Below are 26,879 nucleotides of genomic sequence, written 5' to 3'. Positions count from 1 at the left end.
CTTCTGTCTCTCCTACTTTATTTATTTAAGTTGAAGCAAAAATTATATCCTTGCATTTATACAATAATACATTTAACATTTACATATTAAAATAATAATAAATAAATCAAACGCCTAAACACTTGGTAAAATTATACTGTAAAAATCTGAAATTAAAGCTATTTTTAATAGTGAAAAAGGTACAAATTTGAATGTGTGTGTTTGTGTACCTTTTAAATAATAAAACAAATGGTTGCATGTGTTCTGTTTCCTAGTTACTCCATGACTAATCACTCAGATTAAAGGCCTGGAGATGGTTCTGAGTGTTACTTTTGCATTTGGTAGCTGTTCACTGGACCTCTCAACATGAGCTCCAAAAAGGTCAACGTCTATGCAAGTAAAAGAGGCCATTGTTAGGCTGAAAGTAAAAAAAAAACTCATACAGTAAGAGACACAGAAGAAAACATTGAAAGCGGCCGATACAACATTTATTTTCGTTAAAAAGTAGCTACCGTACATTTTTAACAATTGGAAACAACAACAAAAAAAAATTGGTCAAGCATAAGGATTTGAGTGACTTTGACAAGGGCCAAACTGTAATAGCTGGAGGACTGGGTCAGTGCAACTCCAAAATGGCATGTCCTGTTGGATGTTTGTGATCAGGTGCTGTGGGTGGAATGATGTGTGTGACACTGTGTTTGTAACAAGTCGGAGCGAGAAGGTTTCTTTATAGTGAGCTTACTGGCTGTAAGCCTGCCCTCACAATGTACAGTATTTATATGTGTGTTTCTATAATATTGAAAAATGTGCTTTCATAAAATTGGGTATTATATTTCTGTAGTATAATAACGAGACAGTCGCTTTTAAAAGCATTTCCATTAGGCCACATGTCGTAAAATATCACAATATTCATTTATCTAGAGAGCACTCCCATGGGGCACTGCTTGCTTTTAACACAGCCTAATGAAGCATTTTATTTAACAAGAACAAAATGTGGAAAGTGAGAGAATTAGATAGGCAAGTGATTTATTTAACCAGAAGATTCTGTTTCCTTCTTGCTGATGCTTCCACCCAGAGTTATTTCACTCAAAGTTTAATGAAAAAATGTTAAAACTAACACCACAATTTGGTATGGAATACAATATAAATTAAATTTGTTAAAACAATATAATTTCAATAATCTTTTTTAAAAAGTAAATTCTTTTTACATACAACATTTAATTTTTCTCTGCAATTGAAAAGCTAGTGATTACCATTAAAAAAGCAGCTCCACCATGAAGTGACAACAGACTTTAATTGAAATTGACATAGTAATTAATTTTTTAGGCTATTGCATTAGGTTTCCTCATGTGCTGTTTATAAACTATTAACTTGATTTTCATATTCCAAGCCTAACTGGATAACTTAAATAGCCTGCTAGAAGGCATTATTAAGTGTTGTATTTTTGTCTCTACTCTCTTTTCTACTTTGCAATAACTATATAATATATACAAAAACAGATATGGATGAATGGATAAATGGATAGATTTTTATTTTATTTATCTGACATGCTTTTAAAGTAACTGAAGAAATGCAACAATCACATTTGTCCTTTTTATCTCCCATTTACCCGTACTATAAAACTTGTAAAATGTCCAGTCTTAAATAATGACAAATTACCACCCAATGCTAAATACATAATTCAGAAGACAAAAGTAAATTTTTGAGCTGTTAAATAATTTTACTCATAATCAATAGATTTGATTCATGCTTTGTCTGTTGCATCATAAGAGCTTGTTTTTTTTTTGGCAGCAGAGCCAGACAGGTTCCCATTGGGCCTTGTAGGCTTTAAACCCATGTACCCTCTTCTTTTCCTTAGGTCTTTTTGTCTGTGAGCTAATAGTGGCTAAGACAGGAGTAAAGGAGAGTTCACAAAAGATTTATTTACTTACAGACATTAACCGTAACATGTGACATGTTCCGTAATGTACAGTTTAGTAGGCAAAATGACTAAGGAAAATATAAATGTTCATTAAATTAATAAAGATTTTTTTATGAATGGCATAATTAATCTGATTTTTATTTTCCAATTGTCTATATTACACATATAACACATTTCAAAATGAATTTTCAAACTTTTTGAGTAAAAAAGTGGATTCAAGTTTGGATCTGTATATTCATGTTCCGTAATGTACAGTGACTACACTGTGTAAAATTAAAAGGTTTGTTAGACAATTTCAATTTAAAGCTTTTGTTTCTAATGACATGACATCAATGTCTAGCTTCATCCACTCCAAAATGGAAATGTCAGACATTTAGTTTAAAAAGACCCAAATTACACTACAACAGACTTTGCAGCTAACTGCAATGTTACAGAATTCTAAAGAATAACAATGTTTTATTGTTTAATTGTCAATGTTGTCCCAAGTTTAAAACATTAAAAAACAAAAACCACACATGGAAGAATTCATACAGAATTTTTTAATACTTGTGTATTAAAATAATTAATTAATACACCAATATGACAGTTTAAAAATCAATTGTTGGTTTGACCTTTAAAGGACTAGACAGAAATCACAATGTTGCAGAGTTTTGCATGTTCTCGCCATATGGGTTTCCTTCAGGTTATCTGGCTCCCTAATATATGCGTCCAGATGGACTGACTACTATGGCCTCTTCAGATCCAAATTCTAACATGGTTTGTACTTTGTGCTCACTGTCTCCATTTATTAGCACCCTATCCAATATTCCCCTTCTATGCTTCAGATATTTCTGCCACCTTGGTAGTAGACCTTGCTGATGATGAATGACTGAATAAACAAAATTCAAAAAGATATTCTTTTCTTCTTTTTATATAAATAAGAAGAACATTGCGCAAATAAATTATGGAATAAAATAGAGGAAAGTATTTTTCTAATAGATGATCAAATGACCTTTGTATGATTCGCTTTAAATAAAGTCTGAATTATAATGTAATTAAAAAAAAAACAAAAAAATAACATACCTAGTAGAGCACAGTGTAGGCCCTGCATGACATTCTTTTAACCTTTTTTTCCCCCCCTAGAACCTTGGTCATAAACAATAATTAGTATTATAAGCAACACCATGACGGTATATGTAATCATTTAGCAAATATAGTCAAACATGCCTTTTTACAGTCCTAATTGCCTAAAGCTAGCCTCCATGCTAGCAGTGGTATCTGTATGCATAACAGAACTGTAAACTCAGAATTCATTTACCAAGGCCATATGTTACTGTTGGACAAAATGTAATTCAGATTAAAAATTACTGTCTTTAAAAACTATTCAGTTAAATTACAGCGTTACTTTCTGATAAAAGTAACTAGTTAGAGTACTTTTCCATTGCAAAAAATGAAAACTCCTTTGTGATTCTTCATGCATGTTGTTTTAGTCAAGACCTTTATAATTATTCTACCATCATCACTCAGCGAAGTTTGGCCCATAATACCCCTATCTCACCTACGTGGGTTCGCGCGCTGGCTGTAAGTTCAGAGCATCATGATTCACTGCATGTTTTGGCGCTGTGCTTCGGTTTCCATCTTTCTGCGCATTGGTCCTCGCATAGTCAAACCACATAAGTGGAATAGTGGTATAAAAGCAGGAATAACAGAGGGGAGCGGGTTATTAGGACGACTTTCACACACCATAACGGATTGGAAATGACTGCTGTCTGCTCAAGGAATACATAAATTGTAATTATAAATAACGGATTACATTTTAGAAAAATTAACTAAATAGCTGAATACTTAAATGGCAGACCTAACATGTTAGATCACGCGTTACATCAAAAAAGTAATCCAAGTACTCTTGTAATGCGTTACACCCAATGCTGAGGATGATATACAGTTAGTAGATCTGTCCATGAAAATAATTTTATTATATATATATATATATACATATATATATATATATATATATATATATATATATATATATATATACATACACACTGTTTATCATGTACAGGCTGCATGAATCGTAACGCAAATGTAAATCTCTCCACCAGACAAATCTTATCAGTCTTCCCTTACTTCCTGTAATCTCAAATGCTTATCTTTTAATCAAGTTTATGACAGGCATGACGAGGAATAACTTTCCTATCCCTCTTAATCCGAGCTGGCAGTTTGGCAAGCCATATGCTTGCTTATTGGTGGGGGTGATGAGTTGAGGGAACACAGTACCAGTGCTGGCACTATGCTCGGGGAATGCTGTCAGGCCACAGCTTCACATTATCAGAGGCCGACGTTTGGGTCAATGCAGCAAACACTGAGTCTGACACATGCTAATGGAACCCTCTCATCAGGTATTCAGTCCAATATATTCCAAGAAAAAGAAAAAAAGAATTAAATAAATAAAAATGTCAGACTGTTCAGCAATTTCTGATGGAAGAAGTAATACTGCACTATATTAGAGGGGGAATATTTACTGACCCTCACTATCACACAGATGACCTAGGCAGTGACAACTTTCCTTAATTATGTATGCAAGTAGGGAGAGATGGATGGAGGCTGATGAGTTTTGACTTTTAAATAGCAGTTGTGAGAAAAAAAAAAAAATAAGCCATGCAGTATAACCTTTAGAGTCTGTTTCAATAAAATTAAACAAATACAGTGATGTTAATGAGATTTTATCACATTTGTGTATTGATGCTGTATATTATTGCAAAAAATGGGAGGTGAATTACATGCTCATCACTCTATTGATTTACTACCTGCTATTTAGTCTGCTTAAAATAGACACTTGGTAAAAAAAAGAATAATTATTATTTAAACATTTACTCTTTTGAGTGACTCTGTTAAGTGTGCTCACATTACTGTATTACTTAAGATGTTTCCAGTGATGAGCACACAAATTAAGCCTCTTCAAAAGTAAAAGGGAAATGTCATATGCAATTTTGCTATTTGAGACTGGCAACTCATAAGCAGTAGTGGTAAAAAAATTAAAGTATCATCTGAAGTAGATCAGTTTTTCTGGAATAATTCTTCACAGCTGCCATTCTGAGACCTACAGTAGTAATCTGTCCTGCTCCACCGTTACTGTTCCGTGCAAATCAGCCAATGATTTCCTTTATAAGACCAGTTATTACATCCTAAATGACCAAATGTGTCATAACAATTAATGATGATACTGAGACAGAATAGTATAGTGGTATTAATATTTGTTTTGCACATACTGTAGCTGCAACTTTTTAGCTGTAAATCTCTCTCTAGCACATGCACAATTCTCTCCCAATCAAGTTTGTTGGCTTTTGAGTGTTCTTGTGAGTATAAAAGAGCTACATGATTAAACTTATCCAGCTGTAAATGTGTGCTAATTTCAATCAGATTACATGAATATTATTTCTCTCATTACGTGCTCTGGCTGCAATACACATGTGTAGCAATGTAGAGATTTGATTTCGAGATAAAAGCTCTATAGGATCTATGTTTAACCAGCATTGAATAAGTTAAATTTGTCAGTCATTTTCATTTACACTTAAAAAACATGGCATCAATATATTTTTTTAAATCTATCCCCGCCCCCACCCCCCAAAAAGTCTTTTGGTAGACATTGTGCTGTAGATATCAGCCTTCATTTCCATTGTGTCCAGTAAATGCAGCATTATTGCTGACATGTAAGTTACAGTTTTCATTCAGATACTGTATATGGTTATACTGTATATGTTATTCACTGTGTTTTGAATAAATAGATTCAATCTGATTTGCACTAAGCCATAGAAGCGCTATCTTAAGACATGCAAAGGTAAATAGGAACTATTTACTAACTTTGGTATAGTAAATACCAAATGACAGCCTGGGGGAGGAACAATGTTCCATAAAAACCCTGTTTACTAAACTCTAGTTTATGTGTTACAAATAAATAAGTAAATAAATAAATAAATACAGTTAGTGGTTTCATTACTATTTTGCTATTACCCAGTTATTAAAATTAATGCATGTGCCAGAAAATACTTATTTTGTCATATCCTTCTAACATGTACTGTATATAAGGAAATTTAGTAGTGTTCTTAAATATTTAATGAAATTTGTTTTTGTTTATTGAAACCAGCTGCATAAATTAGGTTCCTAAACTTTGCTGAAGTACAACATTCTTTAAAAGGTTATTTGATATTGCTTGGCTGGAGCCTTCAGATATGCAAGGTCAAAGACATTTTCCTCTAAACCTGCAGGGATTTTTATAGCTTGGCATGTTTTGGAGGAGCTGCATTTGGACCTCTGTTGGCCATTTTCTTAAATGCCAGTATCTTCAGCTTTTGTGGTCTATCTGAATCTTCAGGCAAGGCATGTCATTTGGCTCAAACACTGCCAAACACAGAACCATGCTGCAGCAGGTGGGGTTCAACACGGGCCGCTTGATAAGCACATTGACCCAGACACAAAGTGCCAACGATCAATCATGCAGCCAATGAAGTGAACAGGAGAAGTGTGGAGCACTGAGGCATAGCAAAGCAATATTGGGTTGGCATCTGGCCAAGGTTGGAGGTGTGAGAGGAGTAACTTTTAATGGTGGAAAATAACAAAAAAGCACTGGAACTCATTAAAGAGAATAAGCAAGGAAATACTTTGCTCATATGTTACCTCTATATATGATGTTTTACAAAATAAATCAAATGTATTCTAAATAATATAACCATGTTCTATATTTGGAAATGAACAGTTTGACAGCAAAATGAGATGAGTTTTTTTTTTTTTTTTTTTTAAATTGAAACAAGAATTATTGCAGACTGATAAAGAATAATTTGTGCAGGCTATATATCAACCTTCAAGTGTATTTGTGATTAAGTTAAGTATGCATGATTTTTGTTCTAATAAAAAAATATTAAATTACACAGATTGTGAAGAACAACAAATAGTGGCAGCAAATTAGTTTAAGGAAAATGTGTTACATTTGTTGAGTTTGTTTCAGTTTAGTAAATAACATTCGCTCTTTATAATAGTATAGGTTGGCAACATATATCATCTATTCACGCATCAACCAATTGCATATTAGTGATTCCCAAAAGTTATAATATAACAGGAGTAGTAGACAGGACCAGACAGACAGGCAACACAACAGCTTCTCACACACAGTGCATGCACCTCATGTCTCGCTTGTGGAAAGTGATTTATCTATTATTCCTCTATTTAATATTTTGTTACAAAATGTTACCATGAGGGCATCATGGCTCCTAAATTTAGCAAAACCAGTTCAAATGATAGCAGGAACAATAGGGAAAAAAAAGAGATTTTGCAATTTGGAAATGAAACAGAAGTTTGTACTACAAACTAACTTTGTTACAGTATTTAGACTACAGTATCTCATATATGCTGTTTGCCATTTTAATCGCATAATGACCTATTTCACAAAACAAATCACAGATTTTAGGGATGATAAGAATTTTCATTTTGGAGCCAGTATGAAATAGATACATTTCCTTAACTACACATGTGGCAGTTATTTTGTGGATTCTGTTTATCAATATGTAAGAAATGCTGAAAATACTGATAAGTCCTGTCAATCACAAACATGTAATTACAACTTTTCTGTTACTAGGGGATAGAGTAGGGAAATAGCTAATAATCCACATAGCCTGGCAAGAAAACAAGCAAACATTCAAACAAACAAACTTAATACATTTTGTTGGACTACTGTACTTGTAATTTTGATTACAGGATGCAATTAATGTGCCATAACTTCTACAATTTTATGGTATAACACATCATTAAACTTTATCATGAGTTGCATTACTTTTTGGTTTGAGATGCATTTTTCCTCATCCCATGATTTTCCCATCGCTCTCTAGAATAGTGTAAATCTGGACTCAGACTAAATGACTAACCAGCAAATAGAAGCCTTTCTTCTAATTATCCTGACCTTCTGATTCTTCTAAAACTGCAGTACTGGATAAGGCTTCCTCATAAGAAATGAGATGATACTCACTACATCAATTAAGGTTAAAAGTTCAGTCGGTTAAGGCTGTGGGTTACTGATCGGAAGGTCGGGGGTTCAAACCCCAGCATCATCAAGTTGTCACTGTTGAGCACTTGAGCAAGGCCCTTAACCCTATCTGCTCCAGGGGCGCTGTAAGCTGGCTGACCCTGCGCTCTGACCCCAGTTTCCTAATTGGGATATGCGAAAATTGAGCTCTGGGATTAATAAAGTTCTAATTATTATTTAATTATTTACAAGTACATACCAACTTTAACTTTTCAACTTAAATTTTTTGGCTAGGCGTTGTATAATTCAAAAAGGCTAATCTTATCTAGGGTTGAGATTGCTTTAAATGGTATAAGAGAAGAGCTGAAGGTAAAAACTTGCTCTACTATTGACTTTGTCACAATAAAACCTATAACTTTGTTTGTTTGTTTCATTACAGGTGATGATTTCACAACCCGTTGACTTCCTAAGCTGTATTAAAAGAAGTACCTCAGAAACACCAGGGTTTTGCTTCAAACCTGGTGCCTCCTTCACTCACTTTTTCTCATTAGCCCAGTCATAAACCTCATTGTTAACTACTTTTTCCTCTGTGCCCTGGCTCTCTTATTTTTATCTACTAATTTTCTTCGGACTATAAAAAAAAAGAACTGTTCCGGACTGCCCAATGCTGAAGAGCAACAGTCTGCTGCTGTTCCTGTGCTTCCTGTTTGAGAAGAGTTCTCTGGCTCCTCTCCATCCTGTGCACCCAGCTCACAACCAGAGCCAGCTGGGACTCAGTTGGCTCCATAGATCCATTTCTACAGCAAGCAACAGAGAAGAGAATGGAATCTTTCAGAGGGTTAAGAGGGGATGGGTATGGAACCAGTTCTTTGTCCTGGAAGAGTACATGGGATCTGACCCACAGTATGTTGGCAAGGTAAGAAAAGCTGCTATTTTGTAAATACCAAGTTAGGCAAGGTTGGGCTGCAACCAGCATTTAAATATAATAAAGTCTTACACTTTACATTACCTTTCCAATTTCTCTCAAAAGGCTTTACACAGTTCAATCGTTAAATCAAGCATGAAAGTGGCTATTGAACTGAATAATACCTTTAGACAGCAAATGGATCTAAGAAAAATCACAGTTGGAGCAAAAAGGCATGGACAGATGTATTATAAAAGAGGTAGAATGTCGGGCAGGATAAAGAGTAGTAGAGATTAAGGGGCAGACCCACAAAGAAGCATATTTTTGCTGTTAATTACACAAGCGTATTACATTGTCTGTAATGGGTGATAATTAAAAAAAAACACAGATTTATTCTTTTGAGTAAGTATTCTGGAGGTACAATATAAACATATAAAATAAACCCATATGCTGGAATACATTTTCATACTGAGTTGCACTATCATAGGGATAAAACCTTGGGCTTTTTGATGGGTGAACTAGAATATGTCCTGATATATGTATGTCGATTTATGTAGTCCAGGATAACTACTTACCCTCCACATAATCTGGAAAGGTAATATAGGCCAAGTTGACCCAACAATCTTTTTGGTAAATTATTTTGCAAACTACTTTTTACAGTTAATTTTACAATTGGCCCAATTTGTAAGATATAATACTCAAAATATTTATATATAGCTTTAGTGGCACAATATACTGTACAATATGTCAAGGCTCTTCAACTGGAGATCCAGTGTCCAACACAATTTGGTGATTATTTTGCTCAAACACAACTGACTCAACAAATTTGTTTATTATTGTATAAATTGTTATAAATATTGTGGCGTGGACAGGGTTTCGATTAGGAGCCATCATGCTTTGCAGGAGGGGTTGTTATGTGTTCACCCTGTTGGGAAAAGGTGTTTGGGTTAGTGGCTTCGGCCAGGTTGTGTGCGTGTGTGTTAGAAGTGTGTCTTGTTAATTGTGTGTGACCTGTTGAATGTGCCGTTTATGTCATCTTAGTGTAGTGCTGAACAAAATACTCCCAGCCATTTGCATTGGGCAGCAAGAAAGCTCACTCATCTCTCCACGTTCCTTGGTAGCCATAAAAAACGCTACAATTGGTGTCAGAAGTGGGATGGAGAGAAGTGGGTTAGAACGCACCCCGGAGGAAATCCGGAGGATTCAAGTAGGCCGCCGAGTAGCAGAACGGCTAAGGAGGGAGAAAACCCTCTCTGATGGGGTCAGCGCGAGCAGAGAGCGGCGACCGGAGTGGAGTGGCGCGTTTCAGGTTCCGGCACTGGACCTCTGAGGGGATTCCTCCAGTGACGCAGCGCAGTCAACGGCGCCGTCGAGCCCCACGCGTTCCTCGCCCAAGTGGAGCTAGCCGCCGACTTCGCGGGCTGGTCCGGTAAGAAGGCTGCGTATGAGGAGCTGGCGACCCGCGTGCGGCGCGCCTTCGAGCCACTGGGGGCGTTCGCTATGGACATAAGATGTCTCGCACGCTGGGGCTACCCGGAATTCGAGCACGACAAGCAGGAAGAGCTAGCCCATCGTGCGGTCCTTCGGGGGCTCCGGCGGTAATCAGCCATCCGAGCCGGCGTGCAGCCGAGTTAATGCGTCGCCTAAACCATCGCCTGTAGTCGTTTCGCCTGCGCCACAGATGGACTGTGATCAGCTACTCGCCGAGCAGGATACGGCGCTGCAGCGGGTACTAGGTTGGGTTAACGCAGACCAGGCGAATCTTTTCTGCTGCTGGTGCGGCGGAATCTGCGGGCACGAGTGTTAGGAATGGTTCACGGGCATGCGGTGCGGGACACTTCGGAGTTACTAAAAGGCTGCAGCGGTTGCGCACTCGCTTCTACTGGCCGGGCTGTCACACTGATAGTGAACTCTTTGTTCACAGATGCGACGTCTGCACGGCAAAGAAGGGCACTACCCAGCGCTCGTGAGCACCCTTGCAAGACTTTCGGGTGGGGGCACCTATGGAGCGTATGGATGTGGACATTCTTGGGCCGTTTCCCCTCTCCAATCGCGGGTATGTGCTGGTAGCCATAGATTATTTCACCAAGGCGTTTGCTGTTTCTGACCAGAGCGCTTTCACCACGGCTCAAGTGCTTCCTTGACCTTTGTTCAGGAAATTGTCTTTACCAGGACCACACCCCTAAATTCATTGAAGCAACTGCCATGAGGTGTTCAGCTGATTCGGCGCCCCGAAGCAGTTGCACAGCGACCAGGGGCGTAACTTTGAGGCGGAGGTGTTTGCGGCGGTGCGCGAGCGCCTCGGGGTGAAAAAGACCCGCACCACGCCCCTTCATCCGCAAAGTGACGGCCTCGTGGAACGCTTCAATCAAACGCTTACCACCCAACTCGCCGTGCTCACCAGCAACCGGCAGAAGGATTGGGACGAACATTTGCCTCTCGTGCTTTGGGCTTATCGCACAGCAGTGCAGGAGTCCTCACAGCTGACACCAGCTGCGTTAATGTTCGGTCGCGAGTTGCGCATGCCCGTGGACCTTGTGTTCGGGCCCCCTCCATAAGTGGATTTACCTACGAAGCCTGGTTTGAATTATTTTTGTTCTTTAAAAATGCTTGCATTTTTTTGGCTATTTTTTTTTACATTATAAAGTGGTAATAGAATTTACCAGACACATAATTTTAAAGCCCTGGGAATAAATTTTAATTCACTGTCTATACAGTTCAATCTTCTATTAGTTTATCTTAAGGATGCTTTAACTGATTTCTGACTGTAGATTTCTTTACTTCATTAAAGCAGCCACACACATTTGTTAAGCTTTTTGGTTAAAACAATGCAGAATGCTTATACACTCACCTAAAGGATTATTAGGAACACCATACTAATACGGTGTTTGACCCCCTTTTGCCTTCAGAATTGCCTTAATTCTACATGGCACTGATTCAACAAGGTGCTGAAAGCATTCTTTAGAAATGTTGGCCCATATTGATAGGATAGCATCTTGCAGTTGATGGAGATTTGTGGGATGCACATCCAGGGCACGAAGCTCACGTTCCACCACATCCCAAAGGTGCTCTATTGGGTTGAAATCTGTTAACTTTGGTGGCCATTTTAGTACAGTGAACTCATTGTCATGTTCAAGAAACCAATTTGAAATGATTCGAGCTTTGTGACATGGTGCAATATCCTGCTGGAAATACCCATCAGAGGATGGGTACATGGTGGTTATAAAGGGATGGACATGGTCAGAAACAATGCTCAGGTAGCCCGTGGCATTTAAACAATGCCCAATTGGCACTAAGTAGTAGCCCATCCGCCTTAAGGTTGTGCGTGTTGTGGCTTTACAAATGCTTTGCTGCATACCTTGGTTGTAACGAGTGGTTATTTTAGTTAAAGTTGCTCTTCTATCAGAATTGAATCAGTCGGCTCATTTTCCTTTGACCTTTAACATCAACAAGGCATTTTCGCCCACAGGACTGCTGCATACTGGATGTTTTTCCCTTTTCACACCATTCATTGTAAACCCTAGAAACGGTTGTGCGTGAAAATCAAAGTAACTGAGCAGATTGTGAAATACTTAGACCGGCCCGTCTGGCACCAACAACCATGCCACGATCAAAATTGCTTAAATCACCTTTCTTTTCCATTCTGACATTCAGTTTGGAGTTCAGGAAATTGTCTTTACCAGGACCACACCCCTTAATTCATTGAAGCAACTGCCATGTGATTGGTTAATTAGATAATTGCATTAATGAAAAATTAAACAGGTGTTCCTAATAATCCTTTAGGTGAGTGTATATATTTATTCATATACACAGTTTGGGCTAGTTATTAAAATTGGATAATTCCTATTGACTGTTGTATCTGCTTAAGGCTAAATTTAGGGCAAGATAGGCTGACAACACACCACCAAAGTCTGTCACACCACCCAAATAATAACTGTGATATGTTTTTTTTTAATCCTTAATTATAAGATTGAAAAACATTAAATGCTGTTGTCTATTCATTTTACATACATTCTTATATAGGGAATAATTATTACCTAATCCTTCCAACCAGCCTTATCTTTGCTTGGCATTGTTGGCTTCTAATGAACCACCAGGAAGGTCATCTAAAATGTATTCATCAATCAATGAGTTGATAAATCAAAAACATGTTCTTTCTGCAGTATTTTCTGCTCCTAGTATTTAGTTTTCACACTGACAGCTTCAGGCAATGCGACACAACAAAGCTTAGATTTCTGCAAATGAGAATCCAAAGTGGAAGAAATATTGAAACCCTTATGGTTTACTGTCTTTTAAATTTTTTAAAAATTCTTTTTCCCCTCTGTAAAATGTTCAACTAATATAAAGGTTGCACATATAAATTTCCATTCCCAGTAGTGATGCTTAATAAAGAAAGCTATTGACTGCTGGATGTATCAAAATAGAATGGCTCCGTGTTTTTTGTGCAAATAGTTTGCTTGTTAAAAACTATTCAATTGTTAAAAAAAAAAAAGATCGACCATTATTCTTCAATCTCAAAAGATTCAGGCTGCCACAATACAGGTATTAAAATTCAGGGTGACAAAATTCGAGTATTAAAATTCAGTTTGACAAAATACAATTAATGTCAATAAATTTCGAGGCAATTCAGGATGACATAAATTAGGTAGAAAAATCCATAGTCTTCACATCCGGGATATTACAACAAGAGTAATAGATTGCTGCAGTCTGTTCCACAGTAGGAAACTACTTCCTGATCTGAATGCAGCACTTACTAACTAACTGGCTGGGTTGCCAGTTGAGTGGCAGAAAAAATGCTCTGCGCTAAAATGACCCCTTAGTCATGAAATAAGATTTTAAAAAAATTCTTAACTTTTGTGGCAAATTTTTCCAGTACATGATCTCCAAAATGCAATCAAGTAAGCATGGATTAAGCGAGTGACACTAGAATACTGCAGTATTGCAGACATATTTTTGACTCTTGATCCAGTAGGCCTTGGAGAATACAAGACTTCATACTAATATTGTTTCAGAGCAATTGCATTGCATAAAAGAGAAAAATATTATTAGTATCTTCATTGTCATTATAAAAAAAATAATACCATTTAAACAATTATCTTCACTTGTGTCTACCATAGTACTATACTGTTGTATACTGTTATAATATATTGTATTCGTTTATTACAAAATCATTTCTGTATCCTTTAAAACGCTCCTGGGAACTTAATCGTTATGCCGGACTTAATCACTGGCATAACATACTAAGAATGATAGTAAAAAAAAAAAAATCATTAAATCCCCACTAGTACTCATACTCTATACTGTAGTTATGTTTGTAAGGGCACTTGTTAATACACAGTACAGTAATGCATCAAACACTTACTTACTGGTTTGTTTTATTTAAAATATTGCTTAACTATGCACTATTCAACAAAACAAACATTGTCTATGACAAATTTACTGTGAACGTCTAATAAAGAGAAGCCTCTTCAAAATAGACTCTTCAAAACTCCTGCCATCACCGTGTAAATTATTTAAATATTGATGTATTAAAAACTAAAACATGCTCTTGTGTTTAGGACTGCTTATAAACAGTTATATTTACAAGACAGCAGTTAAAGTGCCACAGGTGAGCATGTGTTAGAGAATTGAGAGACAGAAATATTTGTACAAGCAAGTCGAAAGAACGCCTCAAAAACACAAAGCAATTAGCAACATCTAGGTAGTAGGTGGACAAACAGTATGTTAATTTTACAGTTGCGGCGTATAGCGACAGCATTTGGGTTTGTGTGTTTGCTGGCTTTTACCGCTGAGTGGCACTATATAACTATAGTCGTGGCCAAAGGTTTTAAGAATTACATAAATATTGAAAATTGAAAAAGTTGCTGCTTAAGTTTTAATAATTGCAATTTATCTGATCACTTTTCATAACATTCTGGAGTACAGTGGAACCTCGGATTACGAGCTTAATTCATTCCGGAAGTGGACTCGTATTCCAAAACACTCGTAAACCAAATTTAATTTTCCCATAGGAAATAATGGAAACTTAAATTATTCGTTCTACAGCCCCAAAAAATAAATACATAAACATAATTAATACAAAATATAAAGTAAAAATAAAACAAATTAACCTGTACTTTACCTTAAAAAAATGTAAAATTAAACCCCGACAGATAAGGGTTTTCGTTTGTGCATGCAGAGCGCTCTCACACACACACACACACACATTAACGGATAGACCGTTTTTAAAACCATTTAAAAATTAGCAAGGAACATTCCTAGTCACACTCACGTGAGCGCATACTAACAGGATCACTGCTGTAAGTAAAACAACAACAACAAAAAACAATTAAACACCTTCTCACCTTTGAAAACAATCGCGACAGAGAGAAGTTTGTGTGTTTATTTGGCAACCTGAGAGGAGGGGGGATGAAGGGGGGCTCTCTCGCGTTTACGGGCCCCCTTCTCTCAGGTTGCCAAACAAACACACAAACCCTCTGCCTTACACAGACACAAACACACACACTCAAAAACACTGCAAGCACTAAGACCCAGCAGGGGAGACAATAGGTCTCGGCTTTACCGCTCCCCTTCTCTCAGGTTGCCAAATAAACACACAAACTCTTCTCTGTCGCGACTGTTTTCAAAGGTAAGGAGGAGTTGTTGTTGTTGTTGTTGTTTTACTTTACAGTAGTAATCCCGTTAGTATGCACTCACGCGAGTGTGACTAGCGATGTTCCTTGCTAATTTTTAAACGGTTTTAAAAACGGTCTCTCTGTTAATGTGTGTGTGTGTACATCTCTCACACACACACACACACACACACACAGCGCGTGTGTGTATTCACCCAGCAGGAGAGACGATTACCTACAATTCTGCTGCAAGAGAGAGAAAAACCGTTGGCTCACTTGTGATGACGTAATGCTCGTTGTTAAAACAAGAAGCGCATGCGTGAAACATGATACTCGGTGCTCGTTAACTAAGACAATGCTCGTTTTTCAAGTAAAAATGTATTAAAAATTGTTGCTCGTCTTGCAAAACACTCGTAAACCACGTTACTCGTAATCCGAGGTTCCACTGAATATGCAAATTGCTTAGTCCTTCTTTGCCATTAAAATTAACTTAATCCCAAAAAAACCTTTCCACTGCATTTCATTGCTGTCATTAATGGACCTGCTGAGATCATTTCAGTAATCGTCTTGTTAACTCAGGTGAAAATGTTGACGAGAACAAGGCTGGAGATTATTATGTCAGGCTGATTGGGTTAGAATGGCAGACTTGACATGTTAAAAGGAAGGTGATGCTTAAAATCATTGTTAACCGTGGTGAGCTGCAAAGAAACGCGTGCAGCCATCATTGCGATGCATAAAAATGGCTTTACAGGCAAGGATATTGTGGCTACTAAGATTACACCCAAATCAACAATTTATAGGATCATCAAGAACTTCAAGAAAAGAGGTTCAATTCTTGTTAAGAAGGCTTCAGGGCGTCCAAGAAAGTCCAGTAAGCGCCACGATCGTCTCCTAAAGAGGGTTCAGCTGCGGAATCGGAGTGAGGCGAAGACATTTGGAAGATGGCCTGGTGAGAAGTAGGGCAGCAAAGAAGCCACTTCTCTTCAAAAAAAACCCCATCAGGGACGGATTGATCTTCTGCAGAAAGTATGGTGAATAGACTGCTGAGGACTTGGGCAAAGTCATATTCTGTGATGAAGCCTCTTTCCGATTGTTTGGGGCATCTGGAAAAAGGCTTGTCCAGAGAAGAAAAGTGAGCGCTACCATCAGTCCTGGGTCATGCCAACAGTAAAGCATTCTAAGACCATTCATGTGTGGGGTTGCTTCTTATTCAAGGGAGTGGGCTCGCTCACAATTTTGCTCAAAAACACAGCCATGAATATAGAATGGTTATTCTCCGGTGGAAGCGCGTGTGGAATTATAACATCGCAGGTGACATGGTAAAGGACCCAGCCCCTTCAGGGTTTTTATCCAACTTTTGTTTATCCAACTCCTGTATGCAAATCATGTGACTGCAACTCAGGTCAGGTAAATTGCTGGCTTGTGTTCTTGAGAACAAAGCACTATCTCATGGTGGCATTCTGTAAGGGAATAAATAGGGCTTCAATGGGCGTGGTCACTGTGAAATCTTGACATGCCTTTCTGGCAGGAGGGGGAATAACACCATCCGAAGGGCAGACCCAGGCAGAATTAAGTGGCTACTACTGTACACTGTGGTACAGATTACAGCAGTCTGCATTTAATTGCTCTTCTTGTGATATCAGAAGACCTACTTTTTTTTTTACCCAAATTTTGTCAAAATAAATTTGAGGACTTATATTTTGGCAAACTTAATTTTAATATGTACATTTTGTCAACCTGAATTTTTATACCTGAATTTATCCAGCCAACAGTGTTTGTTTTTAAAAAAATATATATATTTACGAACAGCAGTTTAGTAAGGTCCATGTACTGAATTTTAAATGCTTGAATGAAATTTTTATTTGAAATATACAACCACATTAAATTGCAATGCTGAAATTTTAAAGCATAATAAATGCTGTAAAGATTTATTTTTTATTCAGATCAAATCGCATATAACTATTTGTTTAGTACTTGTAATTTAATATGCTATTTTGTTTTGAGGAATTTTGGCACTGTTATACTTCCATAGCAGAATTACTATTGATTTTAAATTGATATGATTTGAAAACTCATGAAAATATGAGGCTATAATGTGGAGAATTAATACATATTAATTCTATTTAAATAATGCAAGCGAAAGTGGCATATGTGGTATACAGGGTGAAAGTTTAATCGATTTGTATCATGTACATCTCCGGAAAAAAATAGGAGACCTCTGCAATGTACTCCAGAAAACTTCTTGAATGCCATCAAGCAAAGCTGAGCTGTTTGTTTTTTGTTTTTTGTTTTTTTGCAAAAAGAGTGGTATCAAGTTACCCAACAGCAATGTGAATACCTAGTGGAGAGAATGCCAAACGCATGAAAGCTGTAATTGCAAATTGGGATTATTACTCCAAATACTTTTAAAAAATAATTTCTTTTCATTATTTAGCCAAACCATTAACACAATTTGTTTACAAATTATAGCATTTTGTTTTATTTTAGGTATTAAAGCTCTGTAAATACTGCATGATCATAGGTTATTTTAATGTGTTGTAATGTTGGCCTTTCCTTTAAATACAGTGGTGTGAAAAACTACTTGCCCCCTTCCTGATTTTTTCATTCTTTTGCACATTTTTGTCACACAAAATGTTTCTGATCATCAAACACATTTAACTATTAGTCAAAGATAACACAAGTAAACACAAAATGCAGTTTTTAAATGATGGTTTTTATTATTTAGAGAGAAAAAAATCCAAACCTACATGGCCCTGTGTAAAAAAGTAATTGCCCCCTGAACCTAATAACTGGTTGGGCCACCCTTAGCAGCAATAACTGTAATCAAGCATCTGCGATAACTTGCAATGAGTCTTTTTACAGCGCTCTGGAGGAATTTTGGCCCACTCATCTTTGCAGAATTGTTGTAATTCAGCTTTATTTGAGGGTTTTCTCGCATGAACCGCCTTTTTTAGGTGGGTTAAAAAAGGATTCAGGTCAGGACTTTGACTAGGCCACTCCAAAGTCTTCATTTTGTTTTCCTTCAGCCATTCAGAGGTGGATTTGCTGGTGTGTTTTGGGTCATTGTCCTGCTGCAGCACCCAAGATCGCTTCAGCTTGAGTTGACGAACAGATGGCCGGACATTCTCCTTCAGGATTTTTTGGTAGACAGTAGAATTCATGGTTCCATCTATCACAGCAAGCCTTCCAGGTCCTGAAGCAGCAAAACAACCCCAGACCATCACACTACCACCACCATATTTTACTGTTGGTATGATGTTCTTTTTCTGAAATGCTGTGTTACTTTTACTCTAGATGTAACGGGACACGCACCTTCCAAAAAGTTCAACTTTTGTCTAGTCGGTCCACAAGGTATTTTCCCAAAAGTCTTGGCAATCATTGAGATGTTTTTTAGCAAAATTGAGACGAGCCTTAATGTTCTTTTTGCTTAAAAGTGGTTTGCGCATTGGAAATCTGCCATGCAGGCCGTTTTTGCCCAGTCTCTTTCTTATCGTGGAGTTGTGAACACTGACCTTAATTGAGGCAAGTGAGGCCTGCAGTTCTTTAGATGTTGTCCTGGGGTCTTTTGTGGCCTCTCGGATGAGTTGTGTCTGCGCTTTTGGGGTAATTTTGGTCGGCCAGCCACTCCTGGGAAGGATCACCACTGTTCCATGTTTTTGCCATTTGTGGATAATGGCTCTCACTGTGGTTCGATGGAGTCCCAAAGCTTTAGAAATGGCTTTATAACCTTTACCAGACTAATAAATCTTAATTATTTTTGTTCTCATTTGTTCCTGAATTTCTTTGGATCTTGGCATGATGTCTAGCTTTTGAGGTGCTTTTGGTCTACTTCTCTGTGTCAGGTAGCTCCTATTTAAGTGATTTCTTGATTGAAACAGGTGTGGCAGTATTCAGGCCTGGGGGTGACTACAGCAATTGTACTCAGGTGTGATAAACCACAGTTAAGTTATTTTTTAACAAGGGGGGCAATCACTTTTTCACAGAGGGCCATGTAAATTTAATTTTTTTTTCTCCCTTAATAACGTAAACCTTCATTTAAAAACTGCATTTTGTGTTCAATTATGTTATCTTTGACTAATAGTTAACGGTTTTTGATGAGCAGAAACATTTAAGTGTGACAAACATGCAAAAGAATAAGAAATCAGGATCAAATAGTTTTTTACACCACTGTATACAATCTAAATAATAATAGTTATATTTTGAATTTAGGAAAAATATTGTCAGCAGTTTAAAAAAACAACAAAAAAAACTGTTCATCTCACCAATACATGCACCTTTAAGAAGAAAAAATGTAAAAAAACAAAAAAAAGATTATTTTGTAGTTATTTTTTTCCAGAGCTGTACTTATGACAGAAGTATTAATAATTTAGAATTTGCTGCAACTAAGTTGCCTGTGAACTCATAACCTTCAGAGGACCTTATATTGCATTTATGGGTAGCATCTTGTAATAAATCAATACACATGTTTATCCAAGATACATGATTTGGATTTCTTTTTGCCAAGCTATGCCATGCCAAGCTGGCAAATCAGTAAAACACATCTCTCCTGAAAAAAGAAAGAAAAAAATATGCTTGAAATATGCTAAAAGATTCTTCTCGTCACCTCTAAGCACCCCATTTTTAATATTAAAAATATATATTTTACATATTTTTTCCTATAAGACATAATGGAAATCAGCATACTTTTACGGGTGAACTTTTTCTTTTATTTGTATAGCACTTTTAACAATTGACATTGTCGCAAAGCAGCCTTACACAATCAACATAATTATTTAAGTTTGTATGAGATGTGAACATGTATGAATCAAAATAAGATAATTTGACTAATATACAAATAATTATTCTGTATCAACAAAATACGTTACCCATCCCATTTAATTATGTCCCAATCAAGCATGATACAGAGACTTAGTTTTACTAAATGCCTATTAAATATTATACTACTATGTTATATATATTGTTTACAATATTCTACTGAACAAAAATAGAAAAACGCAACACTTTTGTTTTTGACAGATTTGTAAACAATATTTGAAAGATATGGTTATTTTGTGTATGTAGAAAATGTAGAGTTCATCTCATAAAAAATGGGAGCAAAAACAAAAGTGTTGCGTTTATATTTTTGTTCAGTATAGAATGTTATAGCCATTAAATGTAGAATGTTGACATTGATTTATAATTTTTTTATTATTCTTTTTTTATTACTCTCTCTGGCCTTTACCTCTGGATAAAGTGGATTGTTCCTTTTTTTAGTATCTAGCTGTAAAGCTTATTGTAATTTTTATTTTTAATTGGCCATCAACCCTGCTTTTTTGAGTTCTCATAAAACTTCCTAAAGGTGGAACAGGTGCTCATCCCAGCTGAGCGGTACAGTCTTTGCCTAATGAGATGTGTGAGCCCGGGGTCGGTAAAGAACACGTCTTGGAACTGATCTAACATCTCATTCAGGCCTTGGTGTTGTGCAGCAGTTAGTTCCTCTTCATGTTGTACCACTTCGCACCCTAGAGCTGGGTCTCCTTCCGAATAGTAGTTAAAACGGCATGAACCCAGTGAAAGCTTGTGGTAAACAAGCTCAAAGAGGACGTACAGGAGTACCTGGTCCCAGTTTTATCCTCCCATCTCAATCACTCGCTGTAACATCCTTTTAAGCGTTTGATTAAATGTTTTCACCAGGCCGTCAGTCTGTGGATAGTATACGGAGGTGCCTAGCTGTTTGATCTGAAGCAACAATGGACAACTTATGACGTGTCGTAGCTGGGATACGTGGAACGTGGGGTGGATCCGTCACATGGACTAGGGAAGTAGAAGTCAGACTGCGCACGGGTTGATTATCCTGGTTATAGTAAAAGTTCCAATGAAACGGGGGGAGAGCTTGCGTGAAAGCGTCTTCAAGGTGATGTCCTTCGTGGTCTCCTACACGGTATCTGGGAGCTTTGGTGTGGTGGCGGTCCGCCTGTTTCTTATAAGAGGAGATGGCTCCTAGCAGAGTTCGTCTAGTGCATAGCCACGTTTGCCTGCAGTGGCGGACAAGGTGTTGGGCTGACGGGGTCTCCACCTCTAATTCTTGGACTGGGAAGAGTGGAGGTTGGTGGCCTAAGCAGCACTGGAACGGGGACAAGCCTGTCAAAGCGGAGGGCAGAGAGTGGTGAGCATATTCGACCCAAGGAAGAAACTTGCTCCAGGTGGTAGAGTCTCGGGTCATCATGCAGCGGCCTCTAGACCTCTAGTGCTTGGTTCATACCTCAGTTTGTCCATTGGACTGGGAGTGGCCCCGACGAGCCTGCAGATCGCGCCCCAAAACGGAGAGGTGAACTGAGGGCCCGGTCTTACACAATGTCCGTGGGGAGGCCATGGAGTCTAAATACATGGAGGACGAGTAGTTCTGTAGTCTCCTTGGCAGATGGCAGCTTAGGAAGGGGCACAAGGTGCACTGATTTGGAAAATCGGTCCACGATGGTCATAATGCAGTTGTTGCCGTCGGACAAGGGTAGGCCAGTGACAAAATCAACCGCAATATGGGACCAAGGGCGTTGAGGAACCGGTAGGGGTCTAAGAAGGCCAGCAGTTGGTTGGTTGTCATTTTTACAACAGGTCACAAGCTGCCACAAATCTGGGCACGTCCTCCCCCAACGTGGACCACCAGAATCGTTGCTGGATGATGAAGCAAGTTCGGGCAGCGCCTGGTGACAAGATAGCTTGGATCCGTGGGCCCACTCCAGAACTTGTGAGCGGAGGCGAGGGGGAACGAAGAGACGGTTAGGTGAAACATCACTAGGTCCGGGCTCCTGGGCCAGGGCCTGCCGAACCTTGCTCTCAATGTCCAGTTTCATGGCAGTGGCGAGGCAGTGGGACGGGAGGATGGTGTCATATGACGTGGGCTCTGGGAGGGTAAAAACTGGCTTGGAATTCCTTAAGCTCGGCCGGTAGGGCAGGGTTAAATTAAACCTGAGTCTCTTGGCAGTGCGCAGATACTCCAGGTTCTTATGGTCGGTCCATACTAGAAATGGGAGCTCACTCGCCTCTAGCCAGTGTCTCCACTCCTCCAGGGCTAGCTTGATGGCTTGAGTTCTCGGTCCCCCACGTCATACTTTCTCTCAGCTGGGGTTAGGCGACGGGAGTAGAATGCGCATGGGTACATCTTGTTGTCCTGGGTGGACCTTTGGGAGAGGATGCCACCAACCCCGGGATTGGAGGCGTCGACCTCCACCACAAACTGATGGGATGGGTCAGGGATATTGAGAATGGAAGCAGAGGTAAATCTTTGCTTAAGGTTAGCGAAGGCTTGGTCGACTTCCTTATCCCAGCAGAACCGGGTCTTTGCGGAGGTTAGCGAGGTCAGGGGGGCGGCGAAAAAAGTTGGCAAAACCCAGGAATCGTTGGAGGTCTCACCGCGAGGCTGTTATGGGCCAGCTAGTGATGGCCTGGACCCTGGCTGGTTCCATCTCCAACATAGACGGGGAGACGACAAAACCCAGGAAGGTGGTGGAGGATGTGTGGAACTCGCATTTCTCCGCTTTGACATAGAGGTTGTTCTCCAAGAGTCTCTGAAGAACCTGACGAACATGGTGACGGTGTTCCTCCAATCATTAAGAGAAAATTAAAATGTCGTCCAGGTAAACGAATACAAATAAATTGAGGAAGTCACAGAGAACATCATTAATGAGGGATTGGAAGACGGCGGGAACATTGGTGAGGCCAAAGGGAACCACCAAATATCCATAATGTCCCGTAGGGGTGTTAAAGGCAGTCTTCCACTCGTCTCCCTCACGAATACGGACAAGGTGATAAGCATTTCCGAGTAAGTCGAGTTTCGTAAATGTGTCGGCCCCCTGGAGCAGCTCGAAGACGGTCGCCATGAGTGGAAGTGGGTAGCGGTTCCTGACTGTGATCTCGTTGAGGCCCCTGTAATCAATACATTGACGAAGGGACCCGTCCTTTTTTTTTCACGAAAAAAAAGCCTGCCCCGGCAGGGGAGGAGGGTGCGCTGATGATTCTGGCGGCAAGGGCCTGTGTAATGTATGTGTTCATGGATTCTCTCTCTTGGCGAGATAAGGAGTACAATCAGACTTTGGGCGGGGAGGTGCCCAGGAGAAGGTCGATGGGGCAGTCGTAAAGGCGACGAAGAGAAAGCGACATGGCTTGGGTTTTGCTGAAAACCTGCTGGGGATTGTGATAATGAGCGGGGACGTTGGAGATATCTGGGGCGTACTAGCGATTACGAAGAGCAGTGGAGAGAGAGGCATTGACTGTTCTTGGATGAATGAGTGCGTGCGTGCCGAGCCGGGAAGTCCACTGGCGCTGGAAACTTGCTGCAAGTATGGAGCTGGGTCGTAGTCGAGGAGAGAGCGCGTTGGGTCGTGAGCCGTGAAATCCGTCAGCGTGGTGTCTGTGCCGAAACGTGAAGAAAAGCCGTAGTCGAGAAAGCGCGCATTGGGTCAAGAGCCGTGAAATCCGTCAGCGTGTAGTCTGTGCCGAGACGTGAAAAAAAGGCAAAGTCGAGAGAGCGCGTTGGGTCAAGAGCCGTGAAATCTGTCAGCGTGGTGTCTGTGCCGAGACGTGAAGATAAGCCGTAGTCGAGAGAGCGCGAGTTGGGTTCTGAGCCGTGAAATCCGTCAACATGGCAAACAAATTAGAATTGAAAGGCGATGAGAAGTGAAACGAGAATCGGGAAAAGAACTTGGCAACGTGGAGGCTATTAAAATAAACGCGAGAGAATTGGTTCGAGATATATAATGTATAATAATCTGGCAAAGACATGGTGCGCTGCACTTCCTTATAAGCTCAGGGAAATCAGCGCTAAATAAGAAACCGGAGTGCAGACGGGGCGGACCGGGGGCGTGGGAAGTGACATGACAGCGTGGAAAAACAAGGGTACGTGATGAAGAGCAATGACAGCGTGAAGCGCTGAGAGCGCGACAAACAGGTAGATAAGGCATAATCCCCGCGACAGTGGAGGACTTTTGGTCCTCCACTGTGAAACGAGCCGCCGGAACCTTAGTTTCCATGCACACAGGTAATTCAGAGGGCCTAGAGGATGCACTGGAGTGACGGCACTTCCAGTATCAACCAGCGCTGGCAAGGGCGTCCTGTTGATTTAGACCCAGCGGGTGGGTGTGGAAAAGCTCTCTTCTGTTTTGTGGCTCTCTGCCCAGAGACCACGAGAAGACGAGGATTTAGCCTTCAAGCTTGGCGGTTCTCTCGAACGTCTGAAGATAAGCTTTGAGATTGTTGTGAGGTGTCAGCTTTAGAAGTAAGTTCTGGGCTTCTCTTTGTGGGTCTGGAACGGGGATATTACATACTCCCTGCTGTTGCAGCCTCGTAAGTTCTGCGGTAGTGGCCTGAAGACCCTGTGTGAGCTGTTGCAAGATGTTTTGCTGCTGGATCTGGTTTCAAACAGGTGTCCCAGGTAATGTTCAGGAGGGTGTTGCCCCTCTGGGTCCGCGGTTTGTGTCTGCATTCTCCACCAATGTAAAGCTTATTGTAGTGGGCACTAATTCATGCACACGCGGAGGCACAGATGCAGAGACCAAGAGCGACAAGAGCGAGTAAGGTTAGCGATGTGTGGGGAAAATGACAAATGATTGTCCACGGTTACCCCAAGATTGCGGGCGGTGGCTGAAGGAGTGATTTGGTTGTTGTCCATGGATATTACAAGGTCTTGACCTGGAGATGAGTAAAGTATGTGCACGTTTATTTACAGATGGCTGAAGGAGTGATTTGGTTGTTGTCCATGGATATTACAAGGTCTTGACCTGGAGATGCAGTGAAGTATGTGCACGTTTATTTACAGATTTAGTGTATCACACTCGTATTTCTATGATTATTACTGCCTATTGGACAGGTAGGAAGGAAATTAGGAGCAGAAGACCCAGCCGGCAGACGGCGACCCAAATTTAGGTGGGCCCGAGGGCAAGCGGCCTGGGTTGAAGCAGAGGCGGCAGGTGCACGCGAGAGTAGGCCCCTTCTCATAGGCATCCACGAACAATAGCTCCCACTGGCATCGGAATCGGTAAAAAAACATAAGAAAAAAACATATATGTGGCGCAAAATATACCCTTCACTTACCGGCACGCTCTGCTAGGGAGGTGAAGGGTAGTGATCGACAGGTAGATTCCTTCCTGTGGCCGATGCCGTTGAATGGTGGCACGCCCCGCACCTTTTTGGAACGTGACATGGTTACTGCTGGCTTTTGCTGTGTTTTGGGGATGGCTTTTCTTAGGCAACCGGGGAGGCTTTTTCTTATTGTGTGCACTGGCTGCAAGCCTATCGCCACACAAGCATTGAAAAATAAGACTTTATTAAAGGTTTTTTTTTTTTTTTTTACATCCTTGTCCTTCACCTACAAACAAGAATGTGGAAAAGTGGATAATGTGACCTTTGGCTTGTCATAGCCTGTCTTGTTAATATTCAGATGGTCCATATGATGTTCTATATATATTTAAGGGCAGAATAATGCAGTCTAAAGACAGAGTGCAGTTCTCAGAAGAGATAAATAACTGAATCCTGTTTACAAAACTTTTAATACTACTTGTATTAGCTTTTAAAATGTCTCGCTATATGTTAGTCAACTAGTTAGCTTATATTCATTAAATGAATACTATGATAGTTATAAGATCCCCTCCCCCCTATTTTTTCTTTTCTTCTCTTTGAGGGTAAACAAGCAGGGGGAAATGCTTTTTTCGATTTTTTCCCCACCGTGGTGTCAGTGGAATAAATCAAGTAGAATAAAAATTAAGTGCTTTGTATTTATTCAATCGTCCTTTAGCCTTGGGATATAATTATGCTTACACTTTTTAACCATGGTGGCATGCCCATTTCTTTCAACATTGTAAATGGTCTTTTAGTGTAACAGACATGCCCAAAATGTTAAGTTTTATCTGAGCTACAAGCCATAAGCAAACTTAAATACATGCTGTCAGGAGGAATAAATTGTAAATTTAAGTACATTTTATCACACATTTGCAATAGTCAATTTAAAATAACATCCTGATCATGAAATAACTTACATATGGTATTGTTATCCTTCACCCAAAAGAGATGCACAACTATAATATCTAAATACCTATGGACGGTATTCAAAAATCCTGACTAACCCTTGCTGTCAACTTTAGTAAATGCAAATTGAGATACTGGATAAAACATAAACAAATATAATAAATAAAGCAATGATATATACAGTAATTAAGAAAATAGCAAGCATTCAAATAAATATTAAATAGTAGATTATTACATTGTCAAAATGATGCTGCATAAATAGAAGTAGTTATAAATGGCACATTAGCCACATCTTTTACTCTTCTTCTTTTTATTATTATTATTTCTGAAATATGAATTCTACTTCTAAAATCTAGCATGGATGTAATATGCTGCAGCCACTTAATGTTTTACTTACATTGGTATACTGTTATTTTATAATTTTATTTTCAAACTATTTTGGTCTCAAGATAAACAGTGGGAGTTTCTCAAATT

General features: G+C 39.3%; 1 protein-coding gene across 1 annotated transcript in view; it reads left to right on the top strand.

The window, feature by feature from the left end:
- Positions 1-8,559: 8,559 nt before the first annotated feature.
- LOC128541034 (cadherin-12) overlaps positions 8,560-26,879 on the top strand; it is a 169,532-nt gene continuing 151,212 nt past the window's right edge. The window contains exon 1 of the mRNA XM_053511116.1: positions 8,560-8,811. Coding sequence (XP_053367091.1) covers positions 8,560-8,811 — 252 coding nt within the window. The remainder of the gene's footprint in view (positions 8,812-26,879) is intronic.

Source organism: Clarias gariepinus, chromosome 14 (genome assembly GCF_024256425.1).
Source record: "Clarias gariepinus isolate MV-2021 ecotype Netherlands chromosome 14, CGAR_prim_01v2, whole genome shotgun sequence".
Taxonomy (NCBI): Eukaryota; Metazoa; Chordata; class Actinopteri; order Siluriformes; family Clariidae; genus Clarias; species Clarias gariepinus.
Note: the sequence above shows the minus strand (reverse complement) of the source record. Positions and strands in the feature narration are given on the sequence as shown.